The sequence below is a fragment of the Atractosteus spatula genome, chromosome 3, assembly GCF_055471065.1.
Source record: "Atractosteus spatula isolate fAtrSpa1 chromosome 3, fAtrSpa1.hap1, whole genome shotgun sequence".
NCBI classification, from domain to species: domain Eukaryota; kingdom Metazoa; phylum Chordata; class Actinopteri; order Semionotiformes; family Lepisosteidae; genus Atractosteus; species Atractosteus spatula.
Window position 1 is genome coordinate 15,386,060 of NC_142708.1, and position 22,544 is coordinate 15,408,603.

At 36.8% G+C, this 22,544-nt stretch overlaps 1 protein-coding gene across 3 annotated transcripts in view; it reads left to right on the forward strand.

Moving 5' to 3' along the window:
• Nucleotides 1-223: 223 nt before the first annotated feature.
• The window catches only part of LOC148837470 (transducin-like enhancer protein 1), a 47,255-nt gene continuing 24,934 nt past the window's right edge, over nt 224-22,544 (forward strand). For 2 of the 3 annotated variants that reach the window (XM_088910716.1, XM_088910717.1), the window contains exons 1-6: nt 224-1,034; nt 1,559-1,659; nt 2,940-3,003; nt 3,196-3,240; nt 14,778-14,840; nt 18,214-18,318. In XM_088910716.1, coding sequence (XP_088766842.1) covers nt 1,011-1,034; nt 1,559-1,659; nt 2,940-3,003; nt 3,196-3,240; nt 14,778-14,840; nt 18,214-18,318 — 402 coding nt within the window. In that variant the 5' untranslated portion in view covers nt 224-1,010. The remainder of the gene's footprint in view (nt 1,035-1,558; nt 1,660-2,939; nt 3,004-3,195; nt 3,241-14,777; nt 14,841-18,213; nt 18,319-22,544) is intronic. The other variant, XM_088910718.1, reaches the window with a different exon arrangement.

The window sequence follows — 22,544 nt, forward strand, 5'->3', positions numbered from 1 at the left end:
CTCATTCTTCATTCTTACATTTAGCACTCTCTCCTCTGCCATTGGTTGCCTTTACCGTATCTCAGCATAATCGACAAGCATGAACTCTTATGTATTGATTCTATTGGCGAGTTAGAGAGGAAACGTCATGATCCCACGTGTACATCTAACCTTGATTGGCTGCCGTGAGTTTTCAGAGGCAGGTCTAGATCTGGTTAGTTCAGGGAGTGTGAAACCGCGTGTTAATGTAAGCAGTGGGGAAGAGTGGGGTTGGGTGGTGTATTGTCATTCTTATTATTAAGATTTCCATTTTTATTGATACTTTTTATGTTTTAATATTCGGCTTTATTCTTGAGATATAGTTTAGGTGTTGTATTATCGAGTACTTTTTAGTTGTTTTTTTTAAATATCAAGTGCATTTCCATGTTTTGCGAAAAAAAACATTTTCATTTTATCCCGGAACAGCACACGCGGGGGATACTTCATCAGTCATTTGGAGGGAGGTGTTATTTTTTTTTTAAATAATCATTATTTTTGAGACTTTTGCGACAAACGTTTCGGTTTGGTCTTTTTGTGTGTGTGTCGCCTGTTCGCTTTGTTTTTGATCTTTCTGGATATCGCTTCGGGGAACCAGCGCTACGTTGTTTCACTGGGGGAAAAAAAAACAGTTCCAAGGTGGACTTTATTTCGCTGTTTGTGAGCAAATGATTTTCTCATTTTTGGGGGGATTTTCGCTTTCTCTATTGGACTAACTCGAAAATCAACGAAGGTCCACTGTGCAACACAAGTTAATTGCAGACCTGCGACGACTAGGAAGCGCTTGTTTTGTTCTGCGAAGGAGACGGTGGAGTGAAATAAAAGGACGGGGCACCGAGGTTTGGTTTGCTTTACGACCCCATTTCTTCGGGGATCCAGGATGAATTTATCCTAATTCAGAGTTTCCTGCTTGTGCTTCTCAATTTCTGCTGAAAGGGGTTAAAAGATAACCGAGAATTGAGGATTCCCGGAGGAGGCGCTTGGCTGAAGGAGCAATGTTTCCTCAAAGCAGACACCCTGTGAGTGTAACAGTACAAAGGAAATGGGGGAAAAAGGAAACTTCGCTGCTTTTGCTTTACTGGCTGAATTCGTCGAGTTTTAATTTGTTCATTTGTATGCAAAAAGCGAACGTTTTACAGTGCACTGAATGCTACGTTGTATAATACGGGTTAATGCTATCCAGTCGCTCATGCGCTAACTCTTCAGTCTTTTTGATGCCAGAGTTTATTCGTTTCGTGGTTTTTCCAGCTTTCCTTTTGTTTCTCATTTGATTAAGTCATACATGCACAGCGCAGTCTTTTTTTTTTAAATGGGTTGCATGTGATACGTTCTTGCCTTACTTAATTGGTAACAGAAATATCTTTGCAGCGTTTAATAGTTTTTTTTCCTACACGACAGCCTAGAACTTGTCTGCCCAGCTTGTGATTTGTTTGAGTTATTGTAGTGTTGTGTGCGTATAAAACTTCCTTTCAAAATTGTGAACTAAAATCCGCAACATGAATCACGGGTTTTTGCTGTCCTTATTTCATTTCTACTTTGACAGACGCCGCACCAGGCTCCTGGGCAGCCCTTTAAATTCACAATTCCCGAGTCTTTGGATCGAATAAAAGAAGAGTTTCAGTTTCTACAAGCCCAATATCACAGGTTAGTGCAATTTCCTATTTACATAACAGTAGCCAGCGCGAATATATCTCAATTCCCGACGAGTTATTTACATTTGACTGTTTTGTGTCCATTCTGCGGTAGGTAAAGTGTGGTAAGGTTGAAGAACCAGAGGGTGGCGTTTGTAGTCAGGTTAAATAACCACTTTCCTTCCGTCTGTGGACACGACTTGTCTAAATGTGCTTGTGATTTAGGGTGTGCATACACTCTACATACATTTACATTGCATTTCAAAAGTTCTAAGGCCGATGTTTTTCATTCTTTATTAACTCTGATCCCGGCTTGTTTTCTTGGTGTCCATGAACAGTTAACTATCGTGTGTTTTGAAATGGTATTGTGAGGAATTTGGCTTAGGAGTGTAATGGCAGCTCCATATACTTTATGGAGCGTATGTGTGCAGTCTGATACGTCAGCCTAACCACTTAAAAATGGAGTTTATCGAAACAATATGTAAGCAGTTAAGCATTTTATTTACTCAAAATTGCAGCAACACTTCAAATATAACCGCCCTTGTATTTTTATATGTAAAGTGATTTAGTTCTGTTATAGTGAACCAAAATGTTTTTTGATTTTTGAAATGGTTATCACTGTAACAGCCAGAATGGAGCATTACTTTGTTTGCCATCTTATTTTTTTAAACACTTACCTGTATGAGTGGTCATTGAGTCATATTACCTTTGGGTTAAAAGAACTCAGAGAAAACAATTTTCATTTATCCTGAACTCAATTTGTAAGACTGGGTGTCTTAGGTAAAGGTGGAATGCTGCCACAGTACTTCTGAGACAATCTTATTGTACACTACTTTAACATTTTGTTCTAGAAAGAAAATTAACTGAACAGAGGTCCTGATGTAAATGTGTCAGTGGTTGAATCTCAGGTCCACATGTATATAAATTACTTTAAAATGGTTTACCTATAGTGCATTAAAAGCACCTTGTTATTATGGGAGCCACAGTCACCAACAGTGCATGTTTGATGTGAAATTACTGGAAAGTTAACAAGGATGACTTGGGATCTGAATTGCTCTCTATAGTAAATGCAATATGCCACTTTTTTAAATTGAAGCTAATTGCATAATTGCTTGATAATTTGCACTTCAGTACAGAACTTTCTTAGGCCCATGTTGATACTAAATATGCAAAATTCAGCACTATTTCATTAAGGTAGGCTTGTTACAGTAATGTCAGTTCTTAATGCGATTTTTGTTAAGTGTATCCTGTTATACATTTTAATTGAACATATAATTTGACCTTTGTTTTTAGTCTCAAACTGGAATGTGAAAAACTTGCAAGTGAAAAAACAGAAATGCAGAGGCACTATGTAATGGTGAGTCACTATTACGCAGGCTTTTTGTGCAAATTGCCAATTTCTTCTTTTAAAATCAACACGTTTTAAAGTAATCTGTGATGTTACATGGTTGTTGACTTTTGTGCATGCGGAAATCTACAACATAAACAGATGTTTGAAAAAGTGTGTGAAGTGTGATCTGAAACTGACAAGATTAACATGTGTTCACAGTACTATGAAATGTCTTACGGGCTCAACATCGAAATGCATAAACAGGTAAGCTCTGTTTTTCTTCTTTCAGTTACAAAAGTTTTCCAAGTTTACATTAGTACAGGTGCTTGCCTTTTAAGTTTCATATCTTTGGACCAATTTAGTTTACATACTAGGGAGGATGGGGTTTGTAAAATGGGAAAGCAGCTGAAGAGATTGTCATCTAAATTATGAAAATGGCTAATGTTGAATGAGGATAAAAGGTCTTCAAAGAGTAAGTTTAAAACACCTTTTTTTCTTGAATCATTATTCTTTTTGGTTTGACTGTTTATAAATGTAGATTTTGACTCTTGATTTGCGATAGTGACTTCAAGAGTGTAAAAGCATGTAATTTATGTTGATGTTTCTCACTTGCAACAGGACTCTAGTAAGCAAGGATATAGCCTGGAAGTGTCTTTTGCATTACAGGACTGCAGATTGGTTTAGATTGATGTGTAACATAGTTAGCTCAGGATGAAGGTGAAAAGAATGTGGTATTAACATAGAGGAAAGGGGAATGGAAGCTAAATGATGGCTAAATCAGCCTGATATGGAATTGAGTAGGCATTGTCTGCCAAAGAATGAATTAAAGGCTGAGTATAAGTACTCTGCTTGTATGCTGACATTCACTTTTTCATCAGGATCTTGGCAACAATGAGTCTTTAAGTAATCGATTGCTTCTTTTAGAAGATTATCATTAGATGAGGTTGCGGTGTTTCAAACGTAGAATGAAATTCTTGCTTGATGCATTTGTGCTGTCTCGAAGCAAACCCTTGTTTCATTAAATTAAAGGGCATGGCTGATGGGCTAAAGGAGAAGAAATTGATCAAGGAAGTCTTCAGGTTTTAACTGTGCTCAAAGATTTTTACTAAGCAAATGTACTTTGAAATTCCCAGTACATTTCTTTCTTTTTCCATAGATATTCGTAGTCAATTCAAAGGTTGATAGCAGCACTGTCTTGACTGTTCATATTAAATGTCAGAAGACGAATAGATGCTGAAAAGGACTTAGTCCATGTCTGTCCTAATTGTTTCTAAAATCCAGTGGAGAGGAAAATTGTAAAAATTGGAAGCAATTGTATTTAAGATGACAGTTTTTTTACATTAAAAGGTTTTGATGAAATGTCCTTATTTTTTTGCATATTTTCAATGAATTGTGGATAAAAATTAAAAATGCTTTTATGGACATTTTTCACTGAACAAGGATAGAACTTTTTTAGAATAACCAAGAACTGAAATCTTTACAGGAATGCCGTTTTATCTTTGCTTGCAGTTTCCTTTTTTCTAAGTGTGCTGTATTACTTTTTTTTTATGTAGTTATTGACGTCAAGTGAGTATTTGGAACCTCAACAGTTCTAAGAATAAAATGATAAAGTATTGAATATTCATGTTCTGTGGACTTGGATAATATCGGAGATGTCTCGTGTGAATGTACAATTTAGTGGTTTTTCATAACTGATAAGTGATGTTTTAGCATAGAGGGGAAAAAATGCTTCAGGGTGGTGTATGTTTTGAAGTGCCTTGGCATCAGGGTTTAAGGTAATGTAAACCTTCTTGGATTGTATATATTCTGGGGGAGACAGTGTCCAAGTTATCTGTAGAGGTTGATTGCTTGATCAACAACTGAAAAACAGACTGGTATGTGCAATAATAACACATTCTCTGAGCTGCACAATCTGAATAAATGTGGTCCAGCCTTTCTGACAGTGCAGACAGTGTCGCAGATCCTGTGGAGGCGTGCAGCATGAAGTAATCATAATTCTTATTAAAACTGGTGACGTCTGGGCCCAAGGGTGTAACCAGGCTCAAATTGATGCCTTTTCTCTGACTGATCACCAGTGCGTCCTAAGTGCTCATTATGTTGTAGAGAAGGCCTCTGCAGCTCTCATTACATTTGACAGGAATTCTCTCCAGAGGGAAACTGGGCATTAGCTAGGCTCCTGGCAGGCTGAAATTATTCTTTTTATTGCTTATAAGCAAATGCTAGCATTCATTGTAAAGGAAATGTCATTTTGACAATGTCTTTGTTATTAGGAAATGCTCTGCTGTGAAAGTCTTTTTTCCCCCCCTGCCTTGTGCTCCAAGGCATGCTTGTCTCCAGGGCTAACTACAGACTCAGTCATTGTGAAGGCCTCCTGTGGGTCTTCTGTATTTTTTTAATTCAGCCATTGCTGCTCAGTCAAGGATGAGTATTTATATATATAAACTTTCCCAATCAGCTGTCCAGTTCAAAGATGTGTATGCCAGCTTAACATTCCTGCTTTAAAAATGTAGGAAATGTGCTTTAATATGGGATGTGTAGCATACATACTGAAGCACACACTTTCAAATTGGACTCTAATTATGGAAATATAAAACCATTATCTTGAAGTATTTTACTCCTCCACGTTCCCGGCATATCCTATAATATTTTAAGTAATATTACTTCTGTTTCTTTCTGACACTTTCCCCTTACAAAAATGTATCATTCAAATTTATCCACTAATTTCAATAGGAAGACAGCGCTGTATAAGACGTTATGGAATAAGTAATGTCGGCTCTTTTGTTTTTAGGGGAAATTCTTTAAATGTCATTACTATACAGTGTTGTGTACTTTTAGATTCATGCTTGCACAGCCAAAATACAAGTATTATTTTCTTCCTTTTCAAGATACATTGATGTTCTGGGGTAATCAACCAGATTTTCCAGTTTTTCTAGTTTTCTTTTATCTGCACGCTCAACTGGCTTGACCATAGGCCTATTCAGCATGTTAGAGACTCGAATTCAAGATTTCCCATGGGGTTTTACCAACACTTGGAATCGGACCACAATAGGGGTGGTTTATGGGTCACTTATAATTTCCCCTCATTCTCATTCCCCACAATGTACTAGTTCAGTTGTTGTGTTAATGAGTGAAACAATGGCTACATTTAAATAAGGAAATGCACAAGAGACATCCAGGATTCTCATATCACATAATTAAAACTGCACATTTATGTATTTGGCATTAGAAGGCTTAGATTAATTATATGTGATATCAGAATGAGCTGTTCTTGACAATTTCAGTATGGCACCTTTATGCGCATCTTTGAATGTTGCAGACCACATAAGCATTTAATATAGTTTAACAATCTCTAGATTACTTTTTTGAATGATCAGACTTGGAACAGTGTTTTTTAATCACACTAAAACCTGATTTGTAACAAGTTTTATTGCCATTTTGAAACTAAATACGGTAAGATAATAGTACCCTTATATGCTTCTTTAATCACTTTTGTAGGTTTTAGTGTTATATTTAACAATGTTAATGGTTATTGGATTTATGTTGCCATAACATTTAAAATTGTGCCGCCTTTGGCAAAACAAGTTTACAGACAGCAATCCAATTTCTTGCTCATTCTCTGTTGCCGGTTCTTGAACCTGTTGACTCAGGTGGCATGTCTGGATACTGTGATTGGAAAGATGGTTTAAAGCCCACAAATGCAGGTGGTGTATGTAGTAAGGGGTAATAATTCTAGGGCTTAGTATGATGGTTCTGTGTATGTAATTAATTGCTGACCTTACTGGACTCTCTTTTGTTTGTAGTACTTGTGCACAGCTTATAAGACCTTCAGACATTAATAGTCTTGCTGTTCTGAAGGGCTGCTGTCATCAGGCATTACAGCAATGCCCTTTTATTTTCATCAGCTGTGACTGCTGTCTGGTGCCTCCTGGCATAATTCAAGAGATAAAGCTTCCTGTGTCTAAAGCCTGGATTGTTTAGGTGTAGGATTAGCTTTTGTTCAGTGGCAAGCAGCCAAAGAAGATTCACTGCTGCTAAAGCCCATTGATAGACCCTCTAAACTACTACTCAGAATGTTTAAATTCTGCCCTTTTCCCTTTAGCAGCTGTGTGGGCTGTCATTCTTCTACTGAACTGTCTTCAGACTAATTTCTTTCCATGAAGACCTTGGGCAAGTAATGATGCATTTAGCCCAGAACTGTTGTCCAGTGTGATCTTAACTGATAGCAAAGATCTGTTTTTGAGATTTTTCACACCCAGTCAGTCTTTGACTATTATTTGCATACTAGTGCAATATAATATTTTTTTTCAGAGTTTTACACTTTATCTTACTGAATAGGACCCGTCTTATCTCTTTGGGTGGGAAGGGAAAAAACTTGTGAATCTTTGCATGATGATCTCAGTTATAATTTTGCACTCAAAATGGAGTGAGATGTATTTCAATTTTCTTGGTGTAGAATAACATTCAGCACCCCAGCCATCTGGAAAGCCATTTTTATTAGTAGTTATATAGTTGCACTGTTTTATGGTACTTAAGAATCTGAATTGGGATTCGTTGTAGAACTCGATATAGTCAATCCATCCCTAAAATTGACATGGACAGAATGTTAGTCACATGGTTAAGCATATTTTAATAATTCTAAGACATGGACATATTTTGTTTGGCAATCCAATTTTTAATATAATTGTTGCTAAGTTTTGAAATTGTATTATTTTTATGCTGTACAGTTAGGTACCAGGATTTAAAGATGGGTAGAAAAAGGACCCTAATGTGTTGTGGAATTCTTTCCTCTGCGATTTTTCAGCACATCTCCAAAAGCTAATACATCTAGGTATACAGCAGACAGATTGTTGAAATCCAAACAAGATCTGGAGTAGTACTATGAAATCATTTTTTCCTCATAAGAAAACTAAATTTATACTTTCTTTGGAAGTGTAACAGGTGGCCAGCTGATAAAAATAGAGGGCTTAATTTGCATGTATTAATTTTCCATATGTGTTGTATGTACTTGGTTAAGCCTGTGTCACTTTGTCAGCTCTTGATAATTAATTGGCATGGGTAATGCAACCACTTAATGTTAGATTGTTTTTGGATTGGTGTATTTAACAAAGAATTACTTGGCAGTAGATGTTTGTAATGCTGTTATATTAAGTATATTTCTGATGGGCTTTATTCTTTTACTAATCTGCATTTGTGGTGGATAAGATTGAGATCAGTTATGTAAAATTACTGGAAATTGAATCTTGCCAGTTTTTAAACAATGGAGTGTTTCAACACTCTGTACTCTCTTCAGTTTCTGTACTTTAGTTATGGGTCCAGTGCCTTTGAATTGCTGAACTGTTTTTTATTTCTCTTTAAATGACAAACTGTTATTGTTGAACTGTTGCCAACAGTTGGAATTAACTCAAACTATTTTATTATGGAAGCAAATTTTATAGGATGGGGAGGACTTTTTTAGAATTTCATGCAGCTGTGAAAAAATAAGGTTGCTACTTCAATGGTCTTTTCAGCCTTGGCCATTACTATTTCCTTATCCTGTTTTCCTAATAATAAAAAAGCTTTTGTTTTTGTAATGGTTATTTGACAGTCTATCTTATCTTTGGACCTGCACACTTATTACATTTCTTTCTCTAGGGTCCTTTGACCCATTCCCCTGGGCCCTTGAGATTGCATGGAATAATTGCTAATCCTGATACTAGAGATTTTGATCTCTTTTCTCATTAGGTACAATAGAATTGCTGGAGTATGCTCTAGGTGACCTGATGTTGTCACAGCTGATACATTGGGATCCTGCAGGAATAGGAATACCTTAGCTTGCAGAATGGAAGAGCTCTGTAACTACTGGTAGTTGTTTTTAAAAGACTGTACCTTACATGAATCGGACTTTGCTTTCTATAAAATTTTAATGACATTTTCATGAAGCATGTAGTTTGCACAGTACCTCCTAGTGTATTGACTGAGTGAAACTGCTTTTTCTTGTACATCTGCTTGCACACTTTTTTGCACGCATCCTCAAGCTTGATCTGTCCTGACATCTATGTGCCTGTAGCTGTGCCTTGCAGTGGCAAGTTTTCTGCTAATTCTGCCATGGAAAGAACATCTGGGAATTGGGCTATATGAACTCTTTGGCCTTAGATAAGTCTGTGTTGGCAGATAAGTTCGCTCTCTAGTCAACTATAATTGTACACCCTTAGGAATCTGAGATCATCTTGTTTTCCCATTAATTGGCCTTGATTAGTTGTACATTTCTTAAAAGCTGCAGAGCTTTAAATATTTTAATCACCTGTTTTTTTCTTTTTTGTATTTTCAATATATTGATAATTAACATTTCCAGTGGTGCAGTTTGATGTAATTGAAACTCAGAATAAGTACAACATTTCTGTACGTTTGTAGTTGAAATCCTCACATAACGCTTTATAGAGCGCAAGCGAATTGCCAATACTGCTTGTTTAGCAGTTTGCCAAGGCACTGACAGTATGGATTTTAAATTAGAAGGGAAGACCTCTGTTTGTCTCCCTGCCTGACTCTTTCCCCTGCCATTTTTCTGTTGAAAAGTACCCCTGCCTGCTGAGGAGAAATCGACTTGAGAACCGAATACTGCTTTTGTCTCTGTGTGACACATGAAAGGCCCCCATGGATTACTGTCAGAACCGCTGAAGGAAGTGGTGGGCAGGGGGGTGGACTGGTGGGCATGGAGACGAGCCTCAGCTCATTAGATGCCGTTAATGTAGCTGTAGCTCGACTGGGCAATCAATCCAGACCTCCTTATCTATCCGAGGTCCATAAAGCCGCCATACCAGGTCAGGATAATGAGAGGGGTATGAACCTATGGTCCAGAAGGTTGTCTTCTTCATTGGCCTAATAGTTGTATGTTCATATATATCTATCATAAGCATATTGAAGAGATATTGATGTCTGTAGTGGCAGATTGGATTTAGAGCCTATGTGGGTTTTCTTATAGCTTTGTCAATAGTGGTGTCACACAAACCAACCTGTAGTGACTGAAATTAATTATTTGTTTTTTGTCTAATTGTGAATCATTTTGTTGCTATATTAATTTAGTAAACCTAATTTAAATGTAAAGTTACTGTCACCGCTAAATGACAGATGTGTATTGGTTTACTTGGTGTAACTAACATTCTCGTTGGCATTTAATTAAACATCATTAAAAGGCTTGTTCTTTTACATATTTTTATTTTTTTTGGGACTAAATTTATAGCCAGTTGTTTGGCTCAGACTCGGGCTTCCTTTTGTCCTTGTGATCTAATGCTGGGAAAGCTCCTATTATTTCTATTTGGCTGTTACAAAACAGAAAATGTACTTCTTAGGGTAGTATAAGTTTTAAACAGTGCAGAATTTGTACCACATGACGCGTAACACTGTTAGAGAGCGAGCCGGGCACAGTTAGAAGCCCACAGCGATGGTCTCTTGTAGTATTTTGCTAAGGAGGTCCCGGACATACTAAAGATGCGAGAGAGACTGACTCATAGTATCTTGACGACAGCTTCTCTCCTGCCAGTTGGCAGAGTTTCAACAGCATTCGCAGCTGTGAGCGGGCAGGGTGATTGTTTACACTGCCTGCTGAATAGCTGCTGATCTGCTGTATTCAGCCCATCTTGCTGGATAATTGGAATTTGGGCAAGCTGAAAGCACATCCTGTATACTGTCTGGCTCAGTTTATAAAGGGCAAGACTGGCGTGGTCCTGTCAGGGCTGTTGTATTTTAAGTAGAGTTTTGAAACTGGTATTTGCTTCATGATCATTTAACCTTAATATGTGGCTAGGAAAATGTTTGATATCTTAATTGAAATGAGGATATCTGAGGATGCAAAAAGAATTGTATTATTTGTCAGGGTGAGTTTATACGAGTTTGAGTAAAAGATATGAGTTAAGTTACAACATCTTAAGTTAAATGCATACTTATTAATTTAAAGGACTTTGCATGTTGATAGGACTCTAGCCTAATTATTTTTTTCCTTTTGTGAGAGGGCTACCAGTATCATTACAGGACTTTACGGGATATATATTCATCTTAAAAATGGTCATCTGCAATGCATTTGGTAAATTTAAGCATTCCAATAATTGTCACCTCCTACTTAATATGGCTGTAAAACTGAGATGGATGTGGCTACTTTTCGACAGCTATTACTCAGGAGGCCAGTAAATTTGATTGGCTGCTGCAATTCAAGCAGAATCATTCGATTTGAGAGTAACAGAAAGATAAGATATCCAATTATCCAAATAATTTGCAGGGTTAGCTACCGTTGCCATGGAGACCTGAGTTGGAACAAATTAAATTTTAAGCAATGAAATAATCTTAAAGTGCGCATGGGAATAGGAAAATTTGGCTGTGGCACTTGGGTAAATTGAATCTAAGCTTGACATGCTATTGTATGACATTGATGTACTACTGGTATAAAGTTTTAATGGCACTACCTTGCCTGATTCATAATAACTGCTGCATTTAGAATATCAATATAAAAGGAGTCCATTGCATTTATTTATCTAAACAAGGACAATGTAATGATTTTGAATCTTATCAATCTGCATTTTCTCATAGACCGATAAACACTGTGGTTCAGAGCTCCCTTTTATCTCCAAAGAAAAACCAAATGCTTTTACTTAACTAATGTATGCATTTGCATAATTTCTATAGAAAATCTGTCCTCGCCATAAGTATGCATTTGAGTATCTATCATATGTTTATTCCATACTGAATTGTGAACTGATAGCATTGCAATAGATGAATGGTGCAGCTTAGTGAATACTGGTATTTTTGTATGCAGTGGTAGGTTTCATTCAGTGCCAGTTTAAATGTTTGCAACACTATTTCAGTTAATATGAAAATAACTTTCCAGAATTCAAATTTCTTAATTTAACGTTTAATCTTAGTGAGACCATATAAATAAATCTGTCCCAGTTACATACTTGTAGGTAGCTGTGTCAGCATGCGTAGGCTGCAAAGGAACAAGTAAAGGTTTATTCTATGCTGAAAAGAGAAGAAAAGACATGCAACGTTTCATCTTGAAGAAGGCTCCACAGCCGAAACCTTGTTTTTCTTCTTTTCAGAATGAAATAAACCTTTTACATGTTCCTTTACGTACTTTTAAGATCTTTAAAGCCTTTTAAAGTGAACCTCAGAGGTTTTAAAGGTTTTAAAGATCCATACTAATTCTAGTTTCATTTGGGAACCAAATTGTCCCATTAAACCACTGCTTGGAGTCACTTTCGCAGCACAAGTAAGGGAACTCTCCCATTTCTCTCCTGATACCTATAATACAGTCTATGACTGCTTTGCCTGGGGTGGGTTATGTGGTATGTGGTTATCTGATCTACAGCAATGGTGTACAGCCAGAACAGGTCACACCCTGAGAAGCTCGTCAGTAGCTTGTCAGTTTGTACATAGCCATTCTTTATTGGTCAAGGACAATCCCCTGACAACCCACATTCTAGGCTTTAATATTTTTTGGAGTAAAATTATTATAAATTATTCTTAATTATTCTAATTAATCATGTTTTTTATAGGATGTAATTTGTTTTAGAAACTGGATATGATTCCGATAGTCCCTGTATCTGACATTGTCCATATTACAGCCCACTAAGAGAGTTCACTGAGTTTAGGTTATTAATCTTCCTGAAAATCTTTTAGCAGTGGGGAAAATGTTGTTTAAAGAGGAAATGTCCCTCTCCAACAGAAATCACAGCAGACTGAACCTTGATATCCATACTACATTGAAGACTGCTCAGAAATATTGCTTGTGTTTTGTCGGCTTGTATATAGGAGATTATGCTGAAAACAGGTATGCTGTAATATGTAAAATGTGTGATGGTAGAACCCATTACCACCAGCTAGCCTTTACTTTTTGTAACCTGCTGAATATTGAGACAACATCCAAATGTTAAAATTGCTGGAATCTGTGCAAAGCAACATTGCTGAATTGTTCTTGAGCCTTATCCATGTTGAGATCTGAAGCTGAGTTCAGTGCCATCACTTAGGAGGAAACCATCCTTTAAATAGTAGATATCCAATCGCTGTAAGTTGCTGGACTTTATTAAGCGCTCATTAATGAATTGTCAGTTGACAGTTTGCAGTAAATGTAAAGAAAGTCTGTGCTGTAGTTATACCTGATGGTTAAGAATGCTTACAGGTGACGATATTTAGGAGTTTTGGGACTGTATGACAAATTTGAGAAACCATGTGCTTTGGCACGAAAGTATGTTTAAAGCACCTTTTTATTAATGTTCTGTTCATTAAAAACATTTCTTGATGTAAAGTGTTATTACCTTTCAATAATGCTGCTGTACATATGTAAACCTTCGAATCTGTCATAGTTTTAGGTCTTTAATAACACATGAAACTTATAACTTTATAACATTTTAGTTTCAGTTTTACTAGAAATATGTATTTGATGAATGTGGAATACAGTGCTGTACTGGAGAAATTGGCTTAAGCTTTGATGTTCCTTTTTAGATAGCAGCGCAGTAGAAACGGGGCACGGATGGAGCCTGGTTCTTTCAATTTGACAGTGAAAACTAGAAATTAATATTTCACAGTTTTATGGTGTTGTTACTTGATCAAAGCATTCAGCCTCTAATTAGTAAAAAATTAAAAAGTGAGCTAAAAAATAAAGAGGTAAGCTTCACGCAGACTACTTAATCATGCAAAATGCAGGAGAATTCCTTCATGTTAATTTTAATGATGCTTCAAAAGGGAGGAAAGCACTTAAGTGAGGGGCCCGCCAAGCTTGTCATTTGCAAATAAATCAAAAGGCCATCATCGCTGTAGCAGGAGCTGATGAATGGAATTGCTTTGTCATTCTTTGATAGGCCCTGCTCTTAAGCCTGCTATTAAAAATGAATGCAAACGTTCAAGAGGCTCTGCATTAGGAACATAAACAATTAAGGGCACTTGAGATGCTCAGCTAAGAGCTGCCAGACAGATACAAGAGCTTTCTCCTGGAGACGTGGCCCACAATCTGCCTTGCCAGAGAGCTAAAGAGAAAGCTCAATTAGTGTAGCCAGGGCTAGCCAAGCAGCTTTCAATGCTAGTTTATCTTTTTTCCTTTCATTGTTTTAAATGCAAAATACTTGAAGTCCATTAATCAGTACACGATGGCTGTTCACACAGATGGAAGCTGCTAGCCTTCAATGCAGATGCTTTTGGAGTGTAACTCTTAGAGGATTTTAATAAGCATCTTGGCAAAGAAAAAATATAGCCGCAAACAATCTGCTTTTTCTTGGATAGGTCAGTTGACTTACTGCTTTTGCCATGGCTATGGGAAAAAAAATGCTTGAGTATTTTTTTTTGTCATGGAGAATAAATTTGAGATTGAATTTGCAAATGTATAGAAAAGTATGATCATGTACTGCTTTAATTCAGCTGACAATATTGATTTAGTATCTGTGGTTTTTAGTGGAGGCCATTCTGTTCATCTAAATTGTTTTATCTAATTGAGATCATAGGGAGCACCTTTCTGTACCTCTTTGACATGGGTGCTGGTACTAATTTCAAAGGTTTTTGGTTTCCAATTAAAAAAAAAAACCTAATTGCAGAAACAACATTTTTACTTGTGTTTTATAATACATAAGTTAGTCTTGTTTTTAATTGTCATTCAAATTTTGAATGGTAAAATGCCTGTAATATTTACCATATAAAGCTATACGGTAGTTGTGAATACGTATGGCAAGTTCACAACAGTTTTTTTTATGCTCTTAAATTTGGATAATTAGATGCAAATGTAATATATTGCATAACTTTTAATCGTTGTTTTATATTTTTAAACCCTGGTGTTTTTTTTTCTACAGACTGAGATCGCTAAGAGGCTGAATACAATTTGTGCACAAGTGATCCCATTTTTGTCTCAGGAAGTAAGTAAACCAGCTCAGCTAAAGTTCACTTGCCTTTTCTGTTTTCAAATTGTCTGCTTTTGAAATGTTATTTTTGGCAAGGCGTGTGTCAGAGAAAGATTTGTTCTTCCCGCAGCTTGAAAACGTCTTGTTGATTAGTCTGGAGGAACGGGTGGTAGATCATAAACACCAAAGATGACAGATGAGCCTCAAATTTAATCTTTGTTTTAAAATGCTTGAACAAATACTATTTTTAAGGAATATTTCACAAACATTTTCTTCAGTGTTTAGTCAGCATTACATAAAACAGCCTGAAAATCCATTCATCTGTAACCCCTAACACATGAGTAATATTGCACGATCATCACATGCTTTATGAAAGTCACCTAATTAACACTATAGTAGTTCAAGTAGGTATTTGCGTCCGCTATAAAGGAAAAAGTAAAAGTTTTTTCCGTGCTGAGAAGAGAAGAAAAGCACAATGTTGCGGCTGTGGAGCCTTCTTCTTCCACCGCCTTCACACCCAAAGAATGTTGTGCTTCTTTCCTTCTCTTTTCAGCATGGAAAAAACTTTTACTTGTTCCTTAATTAACCCTATGTAAAGTTTGGCTTCCTTTTAATTTATAGCAAAATAAAAGGTTGATCAAAGAGGCAAAGGCACAAATACATATTGGACTGTGACGCTTGCATGTCTTTCTGATCATCCTGGTGCCAGTCAAGATTTGCAGGACGGGGATAATCTGAGAGACTAAGAAATGGCTGGATGTTTTTTTGGGTTGCATGTTGGGACAAACAATAATGTATGGATTCCACATTCATTTTCAACATTGCTTTTTGAGAAGTTCACAACTTTACAATTTTTAGATCGTGCAGTACATATCTGAGTCTTTTATTTCATTTCAAGAAACCCAATTGCAATTAAAACCTGAAAATGAATAACACAGAGAATTATGTTAGTCTCTGTCAACACCAATTGCTGTGTTGTATCAGTGGTCATGTGCTCATGTCATTGAGTGCATGGTCATTGATACAGAAATTGGCCAATTATCTGAAAGACTTCCAGGCTGTTGCTTGTCTATGAATGATTTTTTAATTTTTAGTTGATTTATTTAACACCCCTTGGAAAGCAATGATATATTTTACAGTTTTTCTGTCTTGATTTGTGCTGAACTGTATTGGCTGGTTTATTGTATAGGGTTGCTGCAGCCTGTAGCATGCCTCTTATGTTGAGACTGTATTCTGGAGAAGCTCTAAGTGCTCTAAAATCCCAAACAGGCCATTATAACATTGTCTTAATATACATGACTTCCCTATAACAGACTTGTTTGACTTTTTATTAATATATTATATTGAGCATGTCATTGGATTATTGATAATAGTACTAATTCTGATCTACACACCTTTTTAAAGCTCCACTCAATCTCATTAGCTTAGTGCTTTACACAGAAGTGAAAGCCATGATGTGTATGTTCTCTGGTTATTTCAACCATTTTATGGATTTTTTTTTTGTTTTATTTAGATTTCTTTTTTTCTTAAAGAGCACGGTACCAAAAAACAGGTTTCAAAGAGCTATACATGGACTTACTGTGAAATTATGGAAATAATTTAATTTCCCCTAGTCCTTGAAAATCAAACAAATTGGTCAACATCTTAATAATTCCTTGCATTTTATATAGAGCTTTTGATTCTAAAGTACCATAAAGTGCTTTGTGTATAGGAGGGAGTCCACTCTGTATCATTGAAGTGCAGCACCCACCTGGGTGATGTGAATAATGGTTGCTCCATCTGTGGTCCCGCTACAGACCAGAAAGTCTCTCCACCCAGCATTAGCCAGCCCCAGCCTTACTTAGCTTCTGAGATCTAACAGTACATGACCAGATTGGGCTACAAGTTGGTAGCCTTGCTGCCATTAATTCTGGGTGCTGAAAGATTGCTTTTTGTGCACAAAAAGGTGTTTTTGGATAACTGATTCTCCATATGGACTGCAATTCTTTGTGTGCACTGTTTATAATCATGTTACACTTCTGCTAGAAATGCAGATTAGAAGGACATTTCAAATTTTCCAAAAACTGCAAGAAAAAAGTACACAATTATGTCTTGTGATGTCTGGACAAAAAATTACCAAATGCAGAACATTATATGCTATTGTATCTCTATACCCTGTGGAGGTTACTGATTTAAGCAATTACTTAAAAAAATAATTTTCTTGTTTTAATATTTTTATCTACAGCCTTGACTTGTATATACTTGGGCAGGTATTGGCCATTTGCATATACCGTATTTAATGTGTGTATATATATATATGCAGTGCCTTCCGGATGTATTCAGACCCCCAATAAATGAAAACAAAATGATAGTTATAGATGTCTTGCTTACAAAATGTATAAGAAATATCAGGTTCACTTGCCACATTCCTGGTTAGTATTGTACATATACCAATTTTTAAAAAAAACTTATCCCAACCGCAGGTGCAAAATGCTGATGCCGCTAGTCTAACATACAGCACCAGACTATTTCCAAAGTTAGAGGACTCTATGAAAAGTAATTTCTTTGAATTCTGAATTGGTCTTTACACAAAGGCTACAAAAGATAGAAATGTTCATTTTTTTTTTTACAAGTACAATATGAAATGTAAGTACAAGAGAACAGATGTAACCAGGAAGCAGAACTTGTGAGAGGTGCACAAAAACCTTTGATGAATAAGGTTTCACATTCTAACTTGACATAAACTGTAATGTTGATTCCACAGAGAACTGTGCACCATTACCTGAAGATATAGGTAATTCAAGCACATACATGATGTGCAGCTTTATCCCACTGGGACTTGGCCACAACCACTCCCAAGCACATCCTGCTTCAGAGCCACACAGCGAGCACGACATGGCATCTAGAGGGGAAGCCAGCATCTATCTGCAAGCTCAATGCAGAGCATGTGTTGCACAAGTGTAGATGGTATTGCTCCCAGTGGTGGTCACACACGACTACCCTGTGGCTTTTGCAGTTTTTGCAAGAGGCCATCAGTGGACCAGTTCTTAATCAGCATAATGAATTTACCTAAGTCCACTCAATACTTTTATCAGTTTCAAAACCTGCCATGCAGTATAGTCAGTTTCTGGATCATAAAGTTGGAATTTATTAAGTTTTTTTATGCTTACTGTAAAACAAATTATATGTGGATCCATTTGTCTGAATGACCTTATTACTGTTTAAGATTTGTAAAATGTTAAAGTACAACCTCTTTTTACTGTTGGAATGTAATTTTAGCTTCTGCATCTTATTTACGTTTTTTCACTCTACAAAACGCATACGTGGGTGTTTTACTTTGTGTAAATGTTACAAAATATTAGTTTATAGCTCCTCATTCACAATTTTTTTTCTGTTTTTATTCACCTAGCATCAACAGCAGGTTGCACAGGCAGTGGAAAGAGCTAAACAAGTCACCATGGCAGAACTGAATGCTATCATCGGGGTACGTGGCCTTCCAGGTCTCCCTCCTACAGTGTGTATACCTTTCTATTACTTACTGCTTGGGGTTGTGGGTCAGAGGGTGTGGGGGACTGTGAAACTGCCCTGTGAATTCTTCTGAGGACACCTGTGGCACTGTACCTGTTTAAGGTGAAATACGCTGTGAAACAGAGTAACGCATATCTATACCACAGCTGAATACATTTTAGCATTATACAATAATAGTATGCTTCCAAACATCTCCATAAAGCCACACTGCCCATCTCAATAAGTTCTCTCAGTGCTTCCCCCTAAGCCACAAAAGACATCAGGTGCATCCTAATGTATTAACGCCCATTATGATATCTGTAGTGGTACTAAAACGTCTGTGTGCAATCACTTTGAGCTTGAAGCACCACGGTGCAAAACAAGCAGTTTCATGGATTGTTAGGTGACAGTATGTCTCATTTATAAATCCAGTATTGGCTCCTGCATCTTTAAGTGCTGTACAGCCAACTTTTGTGTGTAAGTTTGTAGAAATATGCACAGTAGCTTCCAATTCTTTTCATGTTTTTGATGCTATGTAACTGAAATGCTCCATCATAAAAAAAATCCAGTATGTTCAGGTTTTGTTGCATTCATTAAAAACACAAAAAGGTGCAAGACTATCAGTTTTGCAAAAAATGAATTTATCCCAAATAATTACATCTGAATGCCCAAACTTCAAAGTTATTAACAGCTTAACTCTTCAATCAGCTGCTTCTTCTGTGGCTTTGATAATGTAGAGATGGCTTTCCCTGGAACTTGTGCTTGTACGGTGCTTTCCTTAGTTCATGTCATGTTCTTTCGGACTGTTGGTTTGGAGATTGTGATGACCAGTCTTGAACATTCAGACACATCTCACGGTCTCATTTGACATGGGAGGTAGTTGCAGTTTTGGAATAATTCATGACTCATGTTGCCATAAACTCTGCTTCAGACCTCAAATTCATTAGCTGAACCTTGTATTGCAGTTTTGAAAAAACACTCTAATGGCCAGAGTTTTTTTTGAAGATTCACAGTTGAAGCCCTTAGGTGCAAGTTAGTCTTCCCAACCAGTATTCTGACCATACATATGGATAAAACTTTCCTACATCTTGTTCCTTGTGGGATAACCTGTTAACCTTGAACTAAGTAATGGGCATCAAAGTCAAAACTGGGATGTCTTATGGATTTTTTAATAAGCCATTAATAGACTTTAAATCTCTGGATATTATCTGACATGGTACTGTTTTTAGTCTCAGTGTCTCGTACCCTTTAAACCTTATTGTTAGTTAAGGTTATATCCAGAATTTTATATAAGTGTTGTGAAGCTACCAGATGACCAACATCATTAGGATTATACACATTGTCATTATATGAACAATATTCTTTTTAATGCATGTTTGGGCTGAGTCTCAATTTTCAGAGAAGTGAATCTTCTTAATAAGCAATTACAAAAACAAAAAGGGAAGTGTCCATATGAAATCTTAATCAGTAGATGTTAAGTTGGCAAACCGATCTCTATTGTGGATCAGGTGAAGAAGTGAGAAATTGCATCAGTGCTTGGAAAGACTCTGCAAAGGGTTTTGTGCGTGAAAGACCTGCTCTGTCAACTCTACTATACCTGTCAGAGGTTGGCCAGATACGGGTGGTTGTCCATAATAGTATTGAAAGGGTTCTTAGTTTCTGTTAAAGGAATTATTTTGTTTTTAATTTCAGTGTAATTGGCAATAGTATCTTCACTTGGTATAAAATACACTACTTTTAGGTATGGAGTCTTTAAAATGTTGTTTCACTTAATGATTCAGGAACTTTTTTTATTTTGCTAAAGTTAACATTATGCTGTTACGAAATTACATTTTTGAAAAATTTTAAGCCGCAACAATCATACTTTTTATTATGCCATCTAAATGAGCTCCTATGGTCTTATTTATTAATCCTGTTTACTCATATTATAAGCACCTGTTCCCTAAAGATTGTTATACAACCTACAGTAACATTGAGATTATAATTTATGAAAGTTCTTCTTTGTGGGGTATGCTGTTGACCAAAGACATGAGTGGGCAGTAGGCACGATACTAAGTGCAATGTATTATTCTTCGGTTCTGGAGAAAGGCGTCTTTTATGCTTCGGGAGGCTACACTGAAAAGGCTGGTTTTTGAGGTTGGCAGCATGGTATTGGAGATGTTCCAGAACACATTTTTATCATGTAATTTACATTACATGTATAGTTTAATTTCCTCTTTGAGTTGAAGACACAAAAACAATTTGCTGGGCACAAGATATGGTGTGAAAAAATAACATTATAAGGAGTCCTTTATGTAAATTGATCTTTTTTTCCCAAAATAGCGTTCACTTTGAACAACTATTCAAAGAGAATATGTGTGTGTTTTTCTTTGGGGGGGGAGGGGGGGAAGGTCTCTGGTCATGAAATGTAAGTAGCCTCGTTTCTTGGTCGACAGTATAATTCTTGATTTATTAAATCATGTTTAATGCTCTGAAATGTTTTCTGAAATTGCATTCTCTTTGCAGAAAGCTTGGGAGGGGGCTATTTACATTTTACTCAAAAGAGGATGCCTCCTAATTGCCTCTTTTCACTCCTTTTAACCATTTTGCTGCTAAATGCAGGAGATTGTTTGCTTCCTCGTTGAACTGACTAGCCATCAGTCACCCTATTTTTGCATTTCAAATGAGTTTAATGAAGCGTGCAGACCTGCCAACCAATAGCCTGCTGTTTGTCTTCAGAATCGGAAAAATTCCCAACGTTTTCGGTTGCTCAAGGTTGGAAAGAGAATTAGCTGGGACACGAGAAATAGACATTAAAAATATTCCAGCATTAGCAGCTTGAGCAGATTCAAATTACTCATTTATCAATTTATGTTAATTGCTTGTGAGAAGATGCCCTGCTGGTCTTTATAGTTTTCTCAGACACTTTGTGATGATAATTAGACATGCTGCTGTACGGATTAATGCTGGCACAGACCAGTGACGTGCATAGACAATGGAACCAGTTAATCCATCTGTGCTTAAAACTACATCCCTACTGGAGATGGGTTTTATTTTATTTTTTTTTCTTATTCTTTTGGGTGAAGGGGGAGGAGGAATAAGTGCAGGGGATTAGTGCTGATAAAAGAATTGGCCTCAGCTTGAAAACTTTCCTTTCATCAGTTTCTCAATTGCAGCTCTGCAGTCAATTTGCCTGTGGTAAGCTATTGGCAGTCAATTAGGTGAAATAAACTGGGAGGGTGACCTTCACTTCCTTTTAATAGCTTTTTCTCCCTGAACCGGTGAGCTTCAGTGGATTTTCAGCTTAAATTTTATTCATGCCGCTTTATAATACTTGACAGCTTAGCCTTGCATAAACATACAGCCCTTTTGTGTGCTTCCCTTCTCAAATTGTGCCCCCACCCCCCTTGTCTATCAGATTTGTATTGCTACTCTTTGGGTTCATTGAAATTTTTTGGAAAAAAAAATTTGGGTTCAAGTGCTGGTAAAAGGTTCTGGTATGAAAGGATCAGTCAACGGTAACTACGGCCATTCTCATGCAAAAAACAGCGAATACAAATGATGGGCCATTTTGTTTTAAGGATAAGGGAAAAACGGGCAATGGACTTTTCATGTGCTTTTTATTATTTCTGTGCCTAAAGGTTAATGCAGATTGTTGAAGTACCTTTACAGGCAAAATGGTGCCTCCCACTTAATCTTAAATTCAGACTGCTCAATTACTTTCCTTAAAATCCCAGTTCATTTTATCCTATTTGAAAATTAGCTTTGAATTATGAACATGAATGGGTGATGTACAATCACCTAAATATGCTTTCATTTGCTTTCTCACCAAAAGCAGATAATGAATCATGAAAATGTTGATTTACGTTTATGCACATTAGGTTGTGGAACATGTAAATCCTTGAAGCTGATTTTGCTTGATACCCAATTGATACTAAGGGAGTCTAACTTTTTATTTTCAATCTCTCCAACCATGCACTTCCAGGCTTAAGTGCTCCATAATTATGTTTTAGAGTACAATGGGTTTCATGCTCTGGCACATGCTTGATTTTACTTGAAAGGGATTGTGTGCATCCTGACAAAATGAAGCGGTGTAAAATCGGGTTGACAATTCACTAGACCTTTAGTCTCCCTCATTGCACATGCAATGTGTCAACCTGTCTCCCCAGGGGAGGAGGCTGCAGGAGCCTGTCTGCTCCTCCTAGCAGCAGCCAGGGCTGCAGTAAACTCTGCCCAGTTTGATAGCAGCTGTCA